The sequence below is a fragment of the Somniosus microcephalus genome, chromosome 15, assembly GCF_052327205.1.
Source record: "Somniosus microcephalus isolate GS21.2 chromosome 15, FLI_Smic_1.0, whole genome shotgun sequence".
Classification (NCBI taxonomy): Eukaryota; Metazoa; Chordata; class Chondrichthyes; order Squaliformes; family Somniosidae; genus Somniosus; species Somniosus microcephalus.
The window spans coordinates 55814513-55835462 of NC_141001.1; the positions used below are offsets into that span (position 1 = coordinate 55814513).

The 20950-nt window shown below is 44.4% G+C and overlaps 1 protein-coding gene across 1 annotated transcript in view; it reads right to left on the reverse strand.

The window, feature by feature from the left end:
* The window catches only part of otog (otogelin), a 332167-nt gene extending 324180 nt beyond the window's left edge, over positions 1-7987 (reverse strand). Inside the window, exons 1-3 of the mRNA XM_086008512.1 lie at positions 7966-7987; positions 7395-7549; positions 2977-3098 (exon numbers count right to left, since the gene is read on the reverse strand). Coding sequence (XP_085864638.1) covers positions 2977-3098; positions 7395-7549; positions 7966-7987 — 299 coding nt within the window. The remainder of the gene's footprint in view (positions 1-2976; positions 3099-7394; positions 7550-7965) is intronic.
* Positions 7988-20950: the final 12963 nt, after the last annotated feature.

Consider the following 20950-nt stretch of genomic DNA (forward strand, 5'->3'; position numbering starts at 1 on the left):
TCCCACCCAAGCGGTCATCCAGCGCCACATTGCCTGTGCTGCTCCTCTGATGGGTGCCCACACTGTCCTCATTGAAAAAATACAAATGATGCAACCCCATCCTGACCTCACATACTCCGGTGAGGTCCAAAGTGAAAGTCACCAGTGCCTGCTCTGACAAAGCAGCGCCAATTATTTTCAGCCCGATTTACTTTTAGCATTTAGAAGAGCATATAGTGTGCCAGTCTATAACCCACCCTGCATGAGTGGACGACTAAACAGCATGCAAGTAGTTTCAGAGGGAATTTTGTTGGTGGCACAATATGCAACAGTTATGTATGGCATTTAAAGCATACATACTTCGGTTCTGTCTTCACAAAGGAGGACACAAATAAACTCCCAGAGATGTCGGGGAACATAGGGTCTAATGAGAGGGAGGAACTGAATGAAATCAGTATTTGCAGGGAAATGGTGTTAGGGAAATTGATGGGATTGAAGGCCAATAAATCCCCAGGGCCTGATAATCTACATCTTAGGATACTTAAGGAAGTGGCCCTAGAAATAGTAGATGCATTGCTGGTCATCTTCCAAAATTCTATAGACTCTGGAACAGTTCCCATGGATTGGAGGGTAGCTAATGTAACCCCACTATTTAAAAAAGGTGGTAGAGAAAAAACGGGGAAGAAACATCGGTAGTGGGGAAAATGCTAGAGTCCATTATAAAAGATGTAATAGCAGAGCACTTGGAAAACAGTGACAGGATCGGACAAAGTCAGCATGGATTTACAAAAGGTAAATCATGCTTGACTAATCTACTGCAATTTTTTGAGGCTGTAACTGGTAGAATAGATAAGGGAGAACCAGTGGATGTGGTATATTTGGACTTTCAGAAGGCTTTCAATAAGGTCCCGCATAAGAGATTAGCGTGCAAAGTTAAGGCACATGGGATTGGGGGTAAGGTACTGACTTGGATAGAATACTGCTGGCAGACAAGAAGCAGAGTTGGAATAAATGGGTCTTTTTCCGAGTGGAAGGCAGTGACTAGTGGGGTACCGCAGGGATCGGTGCTAGGACCCCAGTTATTCACAATATATATTAATGATCTAGACGAGGGAACTAGATGTAATATCTCCAAGTTTGCAGACGACACAAAGCTGGGTGGGCGTGTGTGCTGTGAGGAGGATGCAGAGAAACTCCAGTACGATTTGGACAGGTTGGGCGATTGGGCAGATGCATGGCAGATGCAGTATAATGTGGATAAATGCGAGGTTATCCACTTTGATGGCAAAAACAGGAAGGCAGATTATTATCTGAATGGCAATAGATTGGGAAAAGGGGAAGTGCAACGAGACCTGGGTGTCCTTGTGCACCAGTCGCTGAAGGTAAGCATGCAAGTGCAGCAGGCGATTAAGAAGGCAAATGGTATGCTGGCCTTCATAGCGAGAGGTTTTGAGTACAGGAGCAAGGATGTCTTGCTGCAGTTGTACAGGGCCTTGGTGAGACCACACCTTGAGTATTGTGTGCAATTTTGGTCACCTTATCTGAGGAAGGATGTTCTTGCCATGGAGGGAGTGCAGCCAAGATTCACCAGACTGATACCTGGGATGGCAGGAATGACATATGAAGAGAGATTGGGTCGATTAGGCTTATATTCGCTAGAGTTTAGAAGAATGAGAGGGGATCTCATTGAAACTTATAAAATTCTAACAGGACTAGACAGACTAGATGCAGGAAGGCTGTTCCCAATGGCGGGGGAGTCCAGAACCAGGGGTCACAGACTAAGGATAAGGGGTAAGCCATTTAGGACTGAGATGAGGAGGAATTTCTTCACCCAGAGAGTGGTGAACCTGTGGAATTCTCTGCCACAGAAGACAGTTGAGGCCAATTCATTAAATATATTCAAGAAGATGTTAGATATATTTCTTAAGGCTAAGGGGATCAAGGGATATGGGAAGAAAGCAGGGACAGGGTACTGAATTTGGATGATCAGCCATGATCACATTGAATGGCGGAGCAGGCTCGAGGAGCCGAATGGCCTACTCCTGCTCCTATCTTCTATGTTTCTATGTTTCAAGTGCTAGCCACAATATTTAGGCCAAAAGTTTATGGGCATATAAATGCAAGTGTGAAAGCTGTGAAAGATTATACTAGTGCTTCCCTGCTCATTTGCTGATACGGATGTTCAGCATGCAGTGTTTGTGCATGCACACTATGGGCAAAGGCAATTTGAGGTGTCAAACTGTGGACACAATGACCTTGGCATTCTTCCTCAGGCCTGAGAATTGCTTGCTCATTTGCTCCAACAAACTATGAATAGGAGAGATGGCAATCGCACAATCAACCACTTCCTGCCATGCTTGCTGTACATTGGGGGACAGAGAGCAAGTTCCTCTCAGCTCAAAATATGGCTACCTTTCTCAGCTGCACTTCATCTAATAGAACATCCTAACTGTCATCGTGACCTTGCAGATCTTCATAAATGCTCTTCAATGCAGGAAAAGCCAGCAGCTATGTTACAGTGGAGCTGCTGACCTTTAAGAATTGCTGCTCTCATGGTTCCCTACCTCCTTCCATTCATTGTGCTTCTTGGACTCATAGAAAACATGTAAGGAACATATTCAAATGATTATACTGAGCTGAATTTAGTGAAGTCAGGTACCTTCGCTACTGACATAAAGGATTACGGGAATGCAGAAATCCAGCTCCATTTTACCTGCATCACTGAATCCCTCCTAGTTCTTTACGGTTTTAAGATGTCGAATATATTTAAAGATGTGATACAGAAAAACCTGTTTATAAAAAGCAGCTTTAGATTGTGTCAAGATGATCTCCTTAATATGGGTTGCAGCCTGAATGATTTAGTGATCATTGAGATTGATATTAGGTCGTAATTGCAAACAGGAAGTATTTCTATCTAGGTAAATCTCCAAATCTCTTTGAGCCACATCCTTGATTAGCGAGAAGGATTTGACATTTATCAAGAGAAAAAATAATTACCTTTGTCCATGGTGGATGACTTCGTGGCTTTGCAGAATAATTTCTCCTTCGTATGCAAAGAATAAACTGACCGATCGCTGACAAGAATATGGAGAAGATTGGCATGCTGGGTCATTGTGTACCTGCAGAACAGGAAATATAATAGACACAGATCAAAGAACTTGATTTAGAAATAATTTCAGTTTAGCGGCACTGCAGCGAAACTACACGAATATCGGTCACTCTTCACTACTTCTGGAAACCCAAGTATAAATCCAGCCCGGGGAAAAGAAGGTGAATTTTTTTTCCTTTTACAGTCAATGGATTAAATATCTCAATAAGTTCTATCAGTCTCAGCCTAGTAACTCCATAATGAAGACCATTCTAGAACACAAAAGTACCTTCTATTCATTCTGCGGGTCTTCGCTCTGAAGAGCACAAATCACAAAAGTGTATTAAATACACCTGTCAATCTGGTGGACAGTTTATTTTTATGAACAAGGATGCATTTGTCAGGCAGTCAACGGTACATGAATGTAAGATTGTCAGTGAACCTGACCTATATGCAACAATTGGTTTTGTCAGTCAATACAAAAGTGGGAAGCATTCATTTCTATTCAGCCAAATTATTTCAGTAAATCGCTTTAAATTATGAATGAGGCCAATACGCAGGAGTGTGTTTCAAAACCTCAGTGCAGATAATATTTATAAACCTCTTTCATTTTCATTAATCTAATGACACTGTTTTGAAATACATTTCCTAGGTATTGATCACCATGTGTGAAATACAGTTTTAAATACTTAATGACAGTGATTTATGTATTAGCTCCTATAGAAAATAAGAAAACCTCAAGCAAATTGCAATTTCAGTTCAATTCAATTTTACAGCTCATTTTGTTCAGCCAAAAAAAGTGATCACCTTTTCTCATTAAGCAACATTGGTTCGCATTTGCCTTGTTTAACCGATCTATACAAGAATCTTAGGCTCTGTTCATGTATCAATCATCACTTGTTAGATTTTAAAATGTGTGCTTATGTTCTGTTCTAAAATCTGATATCAATTATAAACTCAGAGGAAGTTTTATTTGACTTTTATACAATGGTTCGAAGGACAAATGAAAATTGTGAATGAAAAAAAATCCCCTTCGGACCAAGTACAGTTTTTGAGCAACAAATTTGCTGTTTACTAAATTTGCCCTTCTATCTCGGGGTACAAACTGCATTGTAAACAACAGTTCACATTTAATCAAAATTTGGTACATTGAGGTCACTAATGTCATAGAATATTGCAACTCAGCAAATTGTTCTTATGTTATGTAACCAACAATTAGCAATGTTCATGGGCAAATATGTCAGCCAGTACTGGAGCATTGGCTCTGCATCAAAGAAAATGAATTATGTGGTTCTATAAATCTCCCTAACTGCTAGAAATTCTGTTGGCTGCATCAAAATGAGATTGATTACTGTAAAATAAGACAAAAATGGGCCTTGTGCTGTTGGTCACCAGATTTATTGGCAGAGGAAAATAGTGGGAAAACAATTCCAAATGCAAGTTTAGACAAAGGTAAGATGATCTATAAGGCCCCAAAACAGCATGTCAAATATCAAATATAATAATAAACATTTAGCTAGATACCCATATAATCAACTGACTACCCAAACAACGGGGACTTTGAGCAGAAGTAGATAAAACAGAAATGCTAGAAAATGGCAGTGAATTTAAAATAATAAAAAAAACTCCCCCAGTTAATCCAGTAAGTAGTCATAAAGATAGGAAAATGAGGTTCAATCTCAATCTGTGCTCAATTAGTTGATTTTAGCTCAGGTGGCGGAAGGAGCAATACAACTTGCCTTAGTGCCTTGGGATAAGGAATGGAAAAATCAGTTAAGGTTCCTGCTCCAAATGGTTATACTGGGAAGTGTGGGTGTGATAACATCAGATGAAGACAGAATCTAGGCATAGTTGCGACAGCATTAACCCACAGTCAAATAGCCTGCTCACACCCGCCGTCAAGACTTTCAACTCACAGATAAATAATGGCACTTGGGCAAGGTACCAGTGGATGACGAGCACCCACGGGACTGTACTCCAGCAAGGAGTCAAAACCTTTGGGAGGGTTGGAAAAATCTGGAAAAATTATGTCCTCCAGTCCATTAAAAAGACAAACATAAATTTAAGTGAGGAAGGAAAAAGATAGCCTAAGCAAATACTTTTGCCTGATCACTGAAAATCCATTGATCAGAGAGCAGTCTTTTCCAATCCTCCAAGCCTGGGAATGTCCAAGCTTTCAAATTTTCAGGCTTCAAGGAAGGAGCAGGATGGACTTAGGAGGAAGGAGATTGAGAGAGGACTTGCCTTTTTGCATAATGGATTGTGCTTCGTGTATTTGAAGGCCTCCCTTTTTGTGTACATAACTATTTCACTTTTGGGGATCTCCGTTTTTGTGCGAATTGGGGATCTTCCTCTTTTGTGTCGTTGGGGGCTCTCACTTTTGGGTTTGCAGTTTTGGTATAGATGGTGGTTTCTATTTTGGTATATGGGAGTCTTGCATTTTATGTGAAATGGGGTATCATTATTTTTATACAGAGGTTTTGTTTTTTGTTGGCATGAGGATTTTATTTTTGGGGTCTAGCTTTTTTTGTGTATGGAGGGTCTTGTATTCTTGTGCGTGGATGCCTGCACATTCAGAAGCACAATGTAACCATCTAATGTAAACAAAATACATATGCAGAAGTCTGATTTTTTTAAATATTCGTTTATGGGATGTGGGCGTCGCTGGCATGGCCAGCATTTATTGGCCATCACTAATTGCCCCTGAGAAGGTGGTAGTGAGCCGCCTTCTTGAATCGCTGCAGTCTGTGTGGTGAAGGTACTCCCACAGTGCTGTCAGGGAGGGAGTTCCAGGGTTTTGACCCAGCGACAATGAATGAACGGCGATATACTTCTAAGTCAGGATGGTGTGCGACTTGGAGGGGAACTTGGAGGTGGTGTTGTTCCCATGAGCCTGCTGCCTTTGTCCTTCTAGGTGGAAGAGGTTGTGGGATTGGGAAGTGCTGCCGAAGAAGCCTTGGCTAGTTGCTGCAGTACATCTTGTAGATGGTACACACTGCAGCCACGGTACGCTGGTGGTGGAGGGAGTGAATGTTTAAGGTGGTGGATGGGGTGCCAATCAAGCGAGCTGCTTTGTCCTGGATGGTGTCGAGCTTCTTCAGTGTTGTTGGAGCTGCACTCATCCAGGCAAGTGGAGGGTATTCCATCACACTCCTTACTTGTGCCTTGTAGATGGTGAAAAGGCTTTGGGGAGTCAGGAGGTGAGACACTCACCTCAGAATACCCAGCCTCTGACCTGCTCTTGTTGCCACAGTATTTATGTGGCTGGTCCAGTTAAGTTTCTGGTCAATGGTGACCCCAGGATGTTGATGGTGGGTGATTCGGCAATGGTAATGCTGTTGAATGTCAAGGGGTGGTGGTTAGACTCTCGCTTGTTGGGGATAGTCATTGCCTGGCACTTGTGTGGCGTGAATGTTACCTGCCACTTATCAGCCCAAGCCTGAACGTTGTCCAGATCTTGCTGCATGCGGGCATGGACTGCTTCATTATCTGAGGAGTTGTGAATGGCACTGAACACTGTGCAATCATCAGTGAACATCCCCATTTTTGACCTTATGTTGGAGGGAAGGTCATTGATGAAGCAGCTGAACATGGACACTGCCCTGAGGAACTAAAATTCCCAGGAGCCATTGCATCGCATGGCAGGAAGAGAAAGAGACAGACAGACAGACAGAGAGTCCTATACAGGATACCATTGGCCAGACGCTTAACAGGACTAACCATTTCAACAACTTTGTTACAAAAGCAGGGCAGAGACCTGGGGTACGCTGATGAGTGGCTCACCTCCTCACCCATCTAAGGCTCTCCACCATCTAATAGGCTCAAGTCAGAAGTGTGACAGAATACTCACCACTCATGTGGATGGGTGCAGTACAGCAATACTCAGGAAGTTTGACACCATACAGAACAAGGCAGTATGCACATCCTTCACCATCGGTGCATTGCTGCTTCAATATTTACTATCTACTGAATGCACTGCAGCAACTCAACAAGCTTACTTTGATACTACCTCCTAGACCTATAACCTCTACCACCAAGAAGAACAAGAGCAGCCATGCCATGGGAATGCATTAACCCACAAGTTCCCCTCCAAGTCGCACACCATCCTGACTCAGACATATACCGCATTCTTTCAGCATTGCTAGGTTAAAATCCTGGTATTGTGGGAGGACTGCAACTGTTCAAGGAGAAGGCCCACCATCTTCTCAGGGAAACTAGGGGTGGGCAATTAAAATGTGTCTATGTCAGTGCCATCTGCATCCCGAGATCAAATGGGAAAAAAAGCAATATTAATTACAAATATGTTCCCTTTAGTCTCTATTCTTACCTGAATTGATAAGCTCTGCTGACTTTGCTCGCACTCCTTCACTAGTGTGTATGTGCAGTTTCCAGGGTAATAATAGTAAAGTCCATCAAATGTTTCATAGTTGTACTGGCCCCAAGTTCGACAGATCAAATCACGATTGTTACCTTTATTGGGAACTGAAAAACAGATAAAAGTTAACTTTTTTTTTTATTCTAAAGTATTTTAAATCATTTTGGGACCATCCTTCAGACCAAAGAGATGAAATTCTGTTGCTGAGTAAGTCTAGATAAAAGCACATTTGTCAAACCATTAAATTCCAAACTATTATACCTTTGTTCTTAATTTGTATAGAATTCTAATGGATCAACCCAGTTCCCAATCACTCATACCTCAGGCAAATAATTAGTTATCACTTAGATCCCACAGAATACAGCATTTTTACTGCCTCTGGAACTTTTTATGCAAAATTGTGATACTTGAGGAGCAAACTGCACTGCATATATTAAGGCCCAGTATTTCCACAATCTAATTTGCACAGTAAATACGTTGTAATTTATGCTGCTGCATTTGCCATCCGCTCTGACGGAGTTACACAAGTATTCTGCAGAGTTCATTTGCTTACGCTGGATTGTAAAAACAGACTTGGAACACATGCAACTTTATCATAACCAATAAGGACCCAATAAAACTTGCATACAGTACTATAAAAGCACCGTTCATATACCACGCTTTAGCAAGATTTGAAATAGGGTGCAAGTGTCAGATAATGCTTTAAATTCCATACTCAGTGGGGTTACACACACACACACACACACACACACACACTTATATTTAGTTAATTGAAGTCACCCTTTAATATAATTTTCTTCTTTACACATAAACCCCTTGGGGGTAATTTTGACTTTAGACGATAGTACAAAATGGGTGATATTGTATCAGCCGCCCATTATACATCTCTCGCGATTTTCATTTCCATTGAAGTTAGTGGAAATGAAAATCAGGAGAGATGTAGAACGGGCGGTTAATCTGATATCGCCTGTTTTACACCATCATCCAATGTCAAAATTACCCCCGTTACCGCTTCATTTGAGCTGGCCTTATCGTCTGTGGCATACTCCTAGTGTAAGCTTTATCTTTTTTTGCTTGAAATAAACCTAACTAGAGTAGTTTATTGTGCAACTTTCCACCTTCCAGAAGATTCTTTACCAATTGTAGTTATACTCTCTTGGGTCCTCCCTTTTGATTTTACTTCTGTTTAAATTGATTTGAAACCTGAGGTACTATTACCAATCATATATGACACTCACTCTTAACATTTCCATGATTTTGACATCATATTTGTATTTTTTCTTGGTGAATTTCAGATTAACAACATGTGTAGTGTTTGTAAATTGGAAACATAGAAACATAGAAGATAGGAGCAGGAGTAGGCCATTCGGCCCTTCGAGCCTGCTCCGCCATTCAACGGGATCATGGCTGATCATCCAAACCCTAGCACCCGGTCCCTACACCGACAGCCATCCCACCCAAGCCCTATCCCCGTAACCCCGCGTATTTAATCCCCCCTAACACTAAGGGCCAATTTTTTATCATGGCCAATCAACCTAACCCGCACATCTTTGGACTGTGGGAGGAAACCGGAGCCAGTAATTCAGATTCATCTCACCCTTGCAAACTGCCATAATAATGTATGGCATTGTAAATCAGAAATTTTATGCATATTAAGGGATCATAACAAATGAAAAAAATCTCTTAAACAAATTGCTTTTCAAATGTGATTTTCTTGTAATTAGCTTACTATAATTAAAAACACTTATAAATGTCAAATTTTAATTATGGACCAATATACATTTAAAAATTACTATTGGAATTTCTCCTTTTATCAAATTTGTACCTGCTTGGCACCGTGTTCCATTTGCCTCAAACTCACTGCAGTCACACTGGTCCATGTTTACACATATTCCTGCATTTAGACATGGGAGCGAACATAGAGCTGAAAGGAACAAATTTTATTTCAGTATTGGAGCCAATGACATAGGTAGAAAAAGTGTTGAGGTCCTTCAGGCAGAGTTTCAGGAACTGGGAAAAAGATTAAAAAACAGGACCTCAAAAAGGTTGTAATCTCAGGATTACTCCCATTGCCATGTGCGAGTGAATATAGAAACAGGATGATAGTGCAGATAAATGTGCAGATAAATGCGTAGCTGGAGAAGTGGTGCAGGAGGGAGGGTTTCAAATTCTTGTGGCATTAGGACCAGTTCTGGAAGAAGAGGCACCTGTACAAGATATATGGGATGCACCTGAACAAAGCCAGGACCAATGTTCTTGCTGAGGGGTTAACTAGTACTGTTGGGGAGGGTTTAAGCTAATTTGGCAGGGGGATGGGAACCAGAAAATAGCAGAGAAACAGAAATGAGATCAGAGGACAGAAAGATATAAACAGCAGGAAAATTAGGAATATCCCAAAAATTGCAGGGAGCAGATTGAGGAAAATAGCAAAAGTGACGAAGGAGGTATTGAATGATATGTGCGTCAATGTCCGTAGTGTAACTAATAAGGTTGGTGAGCTGCAGGCACAAATTGCTACATGGGATTATGACATGGTTGCATTACTCAAACAAGGCCAGGAATGGGTTCTTAATATTCCTGGTTAACAAGTATTCAGGAATAATAGAGAAGGAAAAAAGAGGCAGAGGTGTGGCTGTATTGATTAAGGATGATATTACAGCTCCAAATAGAAAGGATTTATTAGATGGTTCTAGGATTGAATCTATTTGGCTTGAGTTGAGGAACAGAGCGGGAGCTGTTACATTGTTGGGAGTTCTTTTTATAGAGCTCCAAACAGTGAGAAGGAAATAGATGAGCAAATTTGTGGGCAAATTTCAAAGGCTTGTAACAAAAATAGAGTCGTAATGTTAGGACACTCCAGAGACCTGAGCACAAAAATCTAGGCTGACACTCCAGTACAGTACTGAGGAGTGCTGATCTGTCAGAGGTGCCGTCTTTCGGATGAGACGTTAAGCTGAGGCCCCATCTGCCATCTCAGGTGGACTAAAGGATCCCACAGCACAACTTCGAAGAAAACAGTGGCAGATGGAATTTAATACAGAGAAGTGTGAGGTGATGCATTTTGGCAGAAGGAACAGGTAGAGGCAATATACACTTAATGGCACAGTTTTAAAGAGTGTGCAGGGACAGAGGGACCTGGGAGTTAATGTGCATAGGTCCCTGAAGGTGGCAGGACATATTGAGAGAGAGGTTAACAAAGCATATGGGATCTTGGGCTTCATAAATAGAGGTATTGAGTACAAAAGTAGCAAAGTTATGCTGAATTTTTATAAAGCACTGGTTAGGCCACAGTTGGAGTATTGCGTCCAGTTCTGGTCACCACTTTAGAAAGGATGTGAAGGCCCTTGAGAGGGTGCAGAGGAGATTTACCAGAATGGTTCCAGGGATGGGGGATCTTAGCTACAAGGGCAGATTGGAGAAGCTGGATTTGTTTTCATTAGAGCAAAGGAGGTTGAGGGGTGATTTGATAGAGGTGTAAAAGATTATGATGGGTTTGGATAGGCTAGACGGGGAAAGGCTGTTCCCACTAGTTGATGGCACAGGGACTAGGGGACACAGATTTAAGGTTTTGGGCAAGAGATACAGGGGGGATGTGAGGAAAATCTTTTTTACACAGCGAGTGGTGATGACCTGGAATTCGCTGCCGACGGATGTGTTGAAAGTGAAGACAATCAGGGGTCGATTTTAACTGAGCCGTGAGGCGGGCTTTGAGGCATGTGGGGGGTTAAAATCGCTAAAACTGGCGGGCGGGACCCGTCGCCCGCCTGGTTCCCGACCCCGAGCCATTTTAACCCAGGCGTGTTTGATGGTCCCGAATCAGTCCCGCCTCCAACAGGCGGGACTGGTCTTTAAGGCCCTTAATCAGCAATAATTGGCCTTTATAATGCCATTTTAACAGGTCCTTGCATTTTTAACCCTTTTCCCACGTAAAACACGCCTGGTGGGGATCACGCCTGTGAAATCTGGCGTGAGCACTATTGGCTTGCTGACTATCAGCTGCAGGTCAACCATTAAAGAGGAGATTTGATCAGTCATCATTTGCAGGTGGCAGGGCTTTGTTGTTTCAGGCCTGGGGCAACTTTTACCAGGCTTAACCACACCTGTGGAAGGTTGGAGCCTCACACACATCTCCAGTGTGAACTCTTGGGAAACCCCTCTCGCCACCCTCACTCAGCACTTCCTCAGCGGAGGCATATACCAGAAGTATGGGAGCCATTTTTCTCCTTCCCTTCTTGGCATAAGAGGAGCTCGAGCACCAGGCGTGGCAGCAGCAGAACCAGGAACATCAGCAGCACCAGCGACAGCAGCAGCAAGAGCGACAGGCTGCCGCTCACCCACCTGAGGCAGCACAAGCCAGAAGGGGCCAGCGCATGGAAGCCCGTCGGCGCAGGAGATACCCCCAAACAGGGTCTACAGACACAGGGTCAGCTACCTCAACATGACTGAGCAGCAGTGCCAAAGGCGGCTCCGACTTTCGCGAGAGGTAGTGACTGACATCTGCGCAATGATACAGCAAGACCTGCTGCCCAGAGGACCAGGTGGACACTCCTTACCAGTGGCCATCAGTCACCACCGCACTCAACTTTTTTGCCTCAGGCTCATTCCAGGGATCATCAGCAGACATCAGCGGCATCTCCCAGTCAGCCACACACACTTGCATCATGCAGGTAACCGATGCCCTCTTTGCCCTCGTGCACAATCACATCCATTTCACCAGGGATCACGCAAATGTGACAGCGTGAGCGGTTTGATTAGCTCATCTGGCAGACTTTCCAAGGGTGCAGGGCGTCATTGACTGCACACATGGCCCTTAGGGCACCCCATCGCAATCCAGGTATTTTTGTCAACCGCAAGGGCTTCCACTCCCTTAACGTTCAGCTGGTGAGTGACCACAAGAAGGAGATTTTGCATGTTTGTGCCAATACCCTGGCAGTTGCCATGACTCCTTCATATTGCACCAGTCTAGTGTGCCTCCGCTATTCAGGCCGCCAGACCAACTTCACGGATGGCTACTTGGAGACAAGGGCTATCCCCTGAGGACGTGGCTAATGACGCCGTTGAGGAGGCCAGCCAACGAAGCTGAGGAGCGCTACAACTCCAGCCACATTTCCACCAGATCCATAATCGAGCAAACCATCGGCTTGCTGAAGATGCGCTTCAGATGCCTGGATAGATCAGGCGGAGCCCTACAGTACTCAGCAGCCAGGGTCTCCAGAATCGTCATGGTTTGCTGTGCACTCCACAACATGGCATAGCGTCGTGGCTTGCAGATTCCTGAGGACCAAGTGGCTCCTCACATACCCTCCTCAGATGATGAGGAGGAGGAGGAGGGTGAAAACGAGCATCCAGCAGATGCCCATCAACCAGCGGCAGCATTACGCGAGAAGATTGCTGCCCGGGATGCAAGGAACGCACTCATCCTGGCCAGATTTGCTTAGCCTAGTAAATCAAACTCTTTTGCCTTGCAGCTACTTAGCTGAGCATCGACAATGGCCAAACCCTGTGGATTCCTAGCTATTTGACCAGCATCCTGACAACTGCAAGTAATCCTAAACCCTCAATGTGAAAGCCACATTCGTGAAATGACACACGCCAGAACTGCAACAGTTGCCATCAGAAATTTTATGCACATGAAGAAACTGATGGCATTTTTACAATATACACAACATTTCACCCAAGTGACTACCCTTGTGACTACTTGTGCTTTATTTTCCTCTTACGCGTGCTCCTACGTAGTGATTCCCCTGTGGCTTCAACAGATGTGGAGGCCCCTTGCTCACTTTCCTGCTGCTCCTGTCTCGACACCTTTGGTGGGCGTCCTCTGGGGTGGCGAGCCTGTGAGGGCTCATCAGCAGTCTGCTGCTCCTGCGGCTGTGCAGGGGTTGAAACGTCTATCTCACTTGGGTGTGGACTCCGGCGGGGGTCTGACCGAGGGCTCTGCAGTGGCATGGAAGTGTGAGCACTTGGAGAGGAACCCCCACTTCCTTGAGGCCTGCCACCAACCTCCCTCTCATGGGTCAGCTCCCCCTCCGCGTCTGCAAGTGGCTGGAGAGCACCTTGCTGCACATCAGGGGGGCCATGGGAACCCGTATCTGCAATGGCAGTCCTACTCAGAAGGACTTCCATGAAGGTCTGGTTTCTCTGTTCAATAGATGCCCATCACTCCTCAAGAGATGTCATTCTCTTCTGAACACTCACCATGTTTTCCATACCCTGGTGACTAACCTCCTCCATGGCCCTCCTCTCCTCTACCGTAGCCAGCCTTACCATGGAAGCAGCAATCATTTCCACGTAGGTAGCCATCCTTTCCATGTTGATGCATTCATGCGCCACTGACTCCACAAAGGCTCTGCTCATATTCGCTATGGATTCCTCCATTCGCTCCACACTCGCAGCGACCCTGGAGACAAAACCTGCCAGAGATTCCTGCATCTGTGCATGGAGTACCATCACCTCTAATCTTATGGATGAACCCAGAGGCAGAGGGTCGACATGCAGCTGAGCCAAGCTGGCAGAGTCCAGTGCCCTCCGACGAGGACTCTCCACTGCTATCCCTGTCTCCACAATCTGCTGATGCTCACTTGTGAGCTGTGGTACACCAGGTGACAACATTACTCTATGCCCCGAAGGTCCCCCCGAGGTGTGAGTGTCTGCGCTGGTGCTGGGTGCGCTTATTTCTGCTGACGTTGCGCCCTCAGAGGTTGCAGATTCCTCTGAGGAGTCTGAAATCTCAGGCTCTTCCTCCTGCACAGTGGGGATGGGGGCTCTCGATGGTCCTGTGGGGGAGTCAAGGAAAAAGTTAGAGATGTGATGCCAAGGTTACATGCACATTGCATTTTGCAGATGATCATAAGTCCATATGATGTAGCTTCAGAATCATTATCAGCAACTCATGCAATGTCAATGAGAGAGATGGAAAACTATTCTGTCACCAGCTTACGGGGATACACCTGTCTGTCCTTCCCCAACTTCCGCATCTGTATCAACTGCGACAATCGCCAGGACGGCTTCCTCCCAGGGGGTGAGCTGGGCTAATGAGGGTGGCCCTCCTCCTGTCCTGGCTCACTCTCTCCTGTTGTGAGCTCTCTTCTCCTGCAATGAGGGAGACAAGTGGAGGTTGAGTGAGAATGAAGGAGTGAGTGTAGAGATTGCATAGCATAGATACTTAGAAGGAGACAAAGATGGAGTGAGGTTGCAAGACCAAGGCCCCTCCCTGTGTGTTGTCAGTTGTGTTCAAAGCATCAGAGTGAGAGGGAGTGTGAGGGCTGCATGGTCAAATAGTTAGGTGAATGTGAGCATAGAGAGAGAGGGAATGGCTAATGGTGCATGGATGTGAGTGTCAAGTGGGATGTGGAGGAAGAGATTGCTAAAGCTGAGTGCTGGTGAGGAAAGGCAATGGGGATCAGATTGAGTGTGATGGAAACTTCATACTTGCTTTTCCAGTGCGATGAAGGTCATGGAATCTTTTCCTGCACTGCATCCAGGTGCGCCGTATGAGCCCCAAGGAGTTGACTTCCCCAGCCACCTGTAGCCACACAGTCTTGGTCTGACTGGGAGGCCTCTTCCACCCTGAAGAAGGGAACAGGACCTCCCTGTGGGCTCTAGCCCCATCCAACAATGCCTGCAGTGATGCCTCATCAAATTTAGGTGCAGCTCCTCCCCTCCCGCTGGCCATTGTTCCTGCAGGCTCCTGTGCCATCATAAGGGGAAAGTTTGGAAGCCTGCAGAGGAAGCAAGGCTTGCTGTGGACCTTAAATGCAGCAGCAATGATGGCGTCATCGGAGGGGACTTGCAGTCATGAAAAACCCATTTGCAAAGGCTTCCCACGTTGGAAATCAATTGGCCAATTGAGTTAAAATTGCAACAAACTCACACATCCATTTAGATTCGTGTGGGAATCACGAAATTCGGGGAACCCGATAATTGCCCGCTCCCGAGTTAAAATCGACCACTCAATGTTTTCAAGGGGAGACTGGATAGGCACTTGAGGGAAATAAACTTGCAGGGCTACGGGGATAGAGCGGGGTAATGGGACTGACTGGATTGCTCTGCAGAGAGCTGGCACGGACTCAATGGGCCGAATGGCCTCCTTCTGTGCCGTTAAGGTAAGTAAAACTTATTAAAACACTTTACACTTACCTCACACACTTACCTCTGCACACATGCACCCATCACTCACCTGCATAACGGACATCCTGACCCCTCCAACCCCTTCAGACCGACGACCCGCCTCGCTAACTTGGCGTGATTCGGAGCCGTCGGGAAGCCCACACTTCAGGGCTAAAAATAGGGATTAGGCAAAAAACTGCCTGTTAACTACCTGTTAACAAACAGTTAATTGGCACTAATCCCCTTCCCGCCTCGGGGAGGTGGCTCCCAGCACAGGTCGGATATCCGCCTCCTGGGACATTGGCACGGAGATGGTTTGGGGGCGGGATGGGTTTGTGCCCCCCGATTCTGCAATTTTCCCACCGCTCCCGCCTCCAAACCCGCCTCCATGGGGCTTGGAAATTCAAGCCCATAAAGTGTAAATGGTTTGCTAGGGAAAAAGTTGAGCCTATTAAGGACCTAAAGGGAAATCCTCATGTAAAGGCAGAGGACATGGCAAAAGTATTAAATGACTACTTTGCATCAGTCTTCATAAAGGAAACAGATGATGTGAAGGTTAAAATGAGAGGGAAGTAATGGACAGAATAATAATAGATAGGGAAGATATACTAACAAGATTAGCATTACTGAAATTTGGTAAGTCACCTGGTCCAGGTGGAATGCATCCTAGATTGCTGAAAGAAGAAAAAGGTAGAAATAGCAGAGGCACTGGACACAATCTATCAATCCTCATTTGATTGCCGGAGGACTGGAGAGTTGCTAATGTTATACCACTATTCAAGGGGAGCGGGATAAATCAGGAAACTACAGGCCAGTCAGCCTAACATCAGTTATTGGGGAAGTTATTGGAAACCATTATCAGGGACAAAAAAAGACTTTCATTTGGAAAGGCATGGGTTAATCAAGGAGAGCAGCATGGATTTGTTAACGGTAAATCATGCAAACCAACTTGATTGAATTCTTTGATGCGGTAACAGAGAAGGTTGATCAAGGTAGTGCAGTAGATGTTATATATATGGATTTTCAGAAGGCATTCGACAAAGTGCCACACAGGAGGCTTTTTAAAAAGATGGAAGCCCATGGAATTAAGGGGAAAATGGTGGTATGGATACAAAATTGGCTCAGTGACAGGAAGCAAAGGGTGGTGGTGGATGGATGTTTTTCAGACTGGGAGGTGGTTTGCAGTGGTGTTCCCCAAGAGTCAATTTTGGGTCCATTACACTTTGCAATTTTTATAAATGACCTAGACTCAGGTATAGGGATCAGCATTATAAAGTTTGCAGATGATACGAAACTTGATTAAAGTAGAAGATCATGATGAGGATAGTTATAGGCTTTAGGATGACACACAGGATGGTCAAATGGGCAGAAGAATAGCAGATGGAGTTCAATGCAGAGAAGTGTGAAGTGGTGGGGGTGATGGTTCCTCTGGGGAGAGCCAAGGCCATGGCACCACGGGTGGTTCAGCAGCACGGGGGGGAGGATGAAGAGTGGAAGAGCAATAGTGATAGGGGATTCATTAGTTAGGGGAACAGATAAGTGTTTCTGTGGATGCAGGTGTGACTCCAGGATGGTATGTTGCCTCCCTGGTGTCAGGGTCAAGGATGTCACTGAGCAGCTGCAGGACACTCTGAGTGGGGAGGGTGAACAGCCAGAGCTCGTTGTCCATATTGGTACCAATGACATAAGCAGAATGAGGGATGAGGTCCTACAGGCAGACTATAGGGAGCTAGGAGAGAGATTAAAAAGCAGGACGTCAAAGGTAGTAAGCTCTGGATTACTCCCGGTGCCAAGTACTAGTGAGTACAGAAATAGGAGGATAGAACAGATGAATGCATGGCTAGAAAGATGGTGCAGGAGGGAGGGCTTTAGATCCCTGAGGCATTGGGACTGTTTCTGGGGAAGGTGGGACCTGTACAAGACAGACGGGTTACACCTCAATGGAGCCGGGACCAATATTCTCACAGGGAGGTTTGCTAGTGCTGTTGGGGAAAGTTTAAACTAGCTTGGCAGGGGATGGGCACCAGCATATAGGAATAGAAAGGAGGAATAAGGTGCATAAAATAGTGAGTGTGTTGGATAGTACTAGAGAAGAAAGTAGTATTAGAGGCGGAAGTAGTACCATATTAGATAGGAGCAGGCTATGGGTTTAGAATGCATGTACATAAATGCACAAAGTGTGGTCAATAAGGTTGGTGAGCTACAAGCACAATTAGTTGTGTGGCAATATGATGTTGTGGCAATAATGGAAACGTGGCTTAAAAGTGGTGAGGACTGGGCACTTAATATTCAATGGTACAAGGTGTTCAGAAAAGATAGGGAAGGAAAAAAGGGAGGTGGGTGGCAGTGATGATTAAGGAAGACATTGTAGTGTTGGAAAGGGAGGATGTTCTTGAGGGGACAAGAACATAATCCATTTGGTTAGAGCTGAGGAGCAAAAAGGGTATGATCACACTATTGGGGGTATTCTATAGGCCTCCAAATAGTGAGAGGGAGGCAGAGGAGCAAATCTGCAGGGAAATCGCAGAGATATGCAAGAGCTATAGAGTGGTGATATTGGGGGACTTTAATTACCCGAATATCGATTGGGATAATGCGAGGGTAAAGGGAAAGGAGGGGGAGGAATTTCTGAAATGTGTTCAGGAGAATTTCCTTGACCAATATGTTCTTGGCCCATTTAGAAAGGAGGCATTGCTGGATCTGGTGCTGGGGAATGAGGTGGGCCAGGTCGACCAAGTGTCTGGGAGAACACTTGGGTACGAGTGATCATTGTATCATAAGATTTAGATTAGCAATGGAGAGGAGCAAGGAACAATCTAGAGTGGAACTTCTAAACTAGAATAGGGCTAACTTCAATGGGATGTGAAAAGATCTAGCCAGGGTAAAATGGAACCAAAGACTGACAGGAAAAACTGTAACGGAACAATGGGTGATCTTTAAGGAGGAGATGTTCCAAGTACAGGCTAGGTACATTCCAACAAGAGGGAAGGGTAAGGGAACCAAAGCAAGGGCTCCTTGGGTGACGAGGGAGATAGAGAAGATGATGAAACAAAAGAGGGTGTATGATGCATGTCAGGTGAATTCTTCAAGGGAGAACCAGACCAAATACAATAAGTTGAGAGTGGAAGTGAAGATGAAAATAAGATTGACAAAGAGAGGATATGAGAGTAGAATGGTGGTTAACATAAAAGGGAACCCAAAAATCTTCTACCGGCATGTAAACAATAAGCGGGTAGTAAGAGGCGGGGTAAGGCCTATTAGGGACAAAGATGGTGATATATGCTTGGAGGCGCAGGGCAAGGCTAGAATACTCAGTGAGTACTTTGTATCGGTGTTTACTAAGGAGGTGGATGCTGACAAAATATTGGTAGAAGTGGAAAAAGTAGAAGCAATGGAAGAGGTGAAAATTGATAGACAGGATGTACTAGAAAGGCTGGGTATGCTTAGAGTGGATAAGTCGCCTGGTCCAGATGGCTTGCATCCCAGGTTGCTAAGGGAATTGGTGGAGGAGATAGCGGAAGGGCTTGCCATAATTTTCCAATCTTCCCTAGATGAGGGGAAGGTGCCTGAGGATTGGAAAGTGACAAATGTGACACCATTGTTCAAGAAAGGGTGTAAGGACAATCCTAATAACTACAGGCCAGTCAGTTTAACATCAGTGGTGGGTAAAGTTTTAGAAACAATAATCAAGGAAAACATTAACGGCCACTTGGAAAGGTTTAAATTAATTGAGAGCCAACACGGATTTGTAAAAGGCAGATCGTGTTTGACTAATCTAATTGAATTTTTTGACGAAGTAACAGGGAGGATTGATGAAGGGAATGCACTGGATGTTGTCTACATGGATTTTAGGAAGGCATTTGGCAAAGTACCACAGAGAAGGCTGGTTAACAAAATTGAGGCTCATGGAATAGGTGGGTCAGTGGCAGCTTGGATAAGGAATTAGCGTAAGGATAGAAAACAGCGAGTTGTGGTAAATGGCTGTTTTTCAGACTGGAGGATGGTCGACAGTGGTGTTCCCCAAGGGTCAGTGCTGGGGCCATTGCTTTTTTTGATATATATAAATGACCTGGATATTGGAATACTGAGTAGAATTTCTACGTTTGCCGATGACACCCAACTTGGGGGTGTGGCAAACTGTGATGATGATACCAATTGACTGCAGCAGGACATAGAAAGGCTAGCAGAATGGGCAGATAAGTGGCAGATGGAATTTAATACAGAGAAGTGTGAGGTGATGCATTTTGGCAGAAGGAACAGGGAGAGGCAATATACACTTAATGGCACAGCTTTAAAGACTGTGCAGGGACAGAGGGACCTGGGAGTTAATGTGCATAGGTCCCTGAAGGTGGCAGGACATATTGAGAGAGAGGTTAACAAAGCATATGGGATCTTGGGCTTCATAAATAGAGCTATTGAGTACAAAAGTAGGGAAGTTATGCTGAACCTTTATAAAGCGCTGGTTAGGCCACAACTGGAGTATTGCATCCAGTTCTGGTCACCACACTTTAGGAAGAATGTGAAGGCCCTTGAGAGGGTGCAGAGGAGATTTACCAGAATGGTTCTGGGGATGGGGGATCTTAGCTACAAGAACAGGTTGGAGAAGCTTGGGCCCACGCTCTCGATATTCCTCCCTAAATCCCTGCACGTCTCCACTTCCCTCTCGTCCTTTAAGACCCTCCTTAAAATCTATTTCATTGACCAAGCTTTTGGTTACCCCACTTAATATCTCCTTCAAAGTGATTTGGGATATTTTTCCATGTTAAGGTGTGACATAAATGTAAGCTATTTTTGTGTGGATGAACAGTTATTTTGATGGAGTAAAGTAACACCTTCATACAGTAAGTAATCACTTTAAATAATAAATAAATGAAAGGTACACAGAATAAATTACATCTTTGATTACCATGAACTTTGTGTATATGATTCAAAAGTAATTAATGTATGAATTAAATACTTGTGCATTATGTTTTAGACTTGCATCTACTATTAGTGATTAGAAGCATACTGTATTAGAAAGCTAGAAAGTTTAATAATTATTACCGTAAATAATAAGGATTGCAGATTTCAACATTAAAAAAAAAATAACATTTCAAAAGAAGTCATTATTACTCATGAACAAAACTTAAACAAGATAAGTTAAGACTTTTTTTTATTCCTAAACAAGGGTTGCGGTAGATGCATTGTTCTCTCAGTACAATGTGAATGACTGTGCTGATGCAAAATGGCTGAAGTTCAGTTCCCCAACAGCCGTTTCATATTGAGAATCACTGGGCCATTGAATTGCTTCCTATGTGATGTAGGTAATTCAATTCCCCAGATGGTGCTTTGAAATTTTGACTAAACACTAAACTACATCTTGTAGAGCATTACAGAGGAGGGGAATGCTATTTATTTAT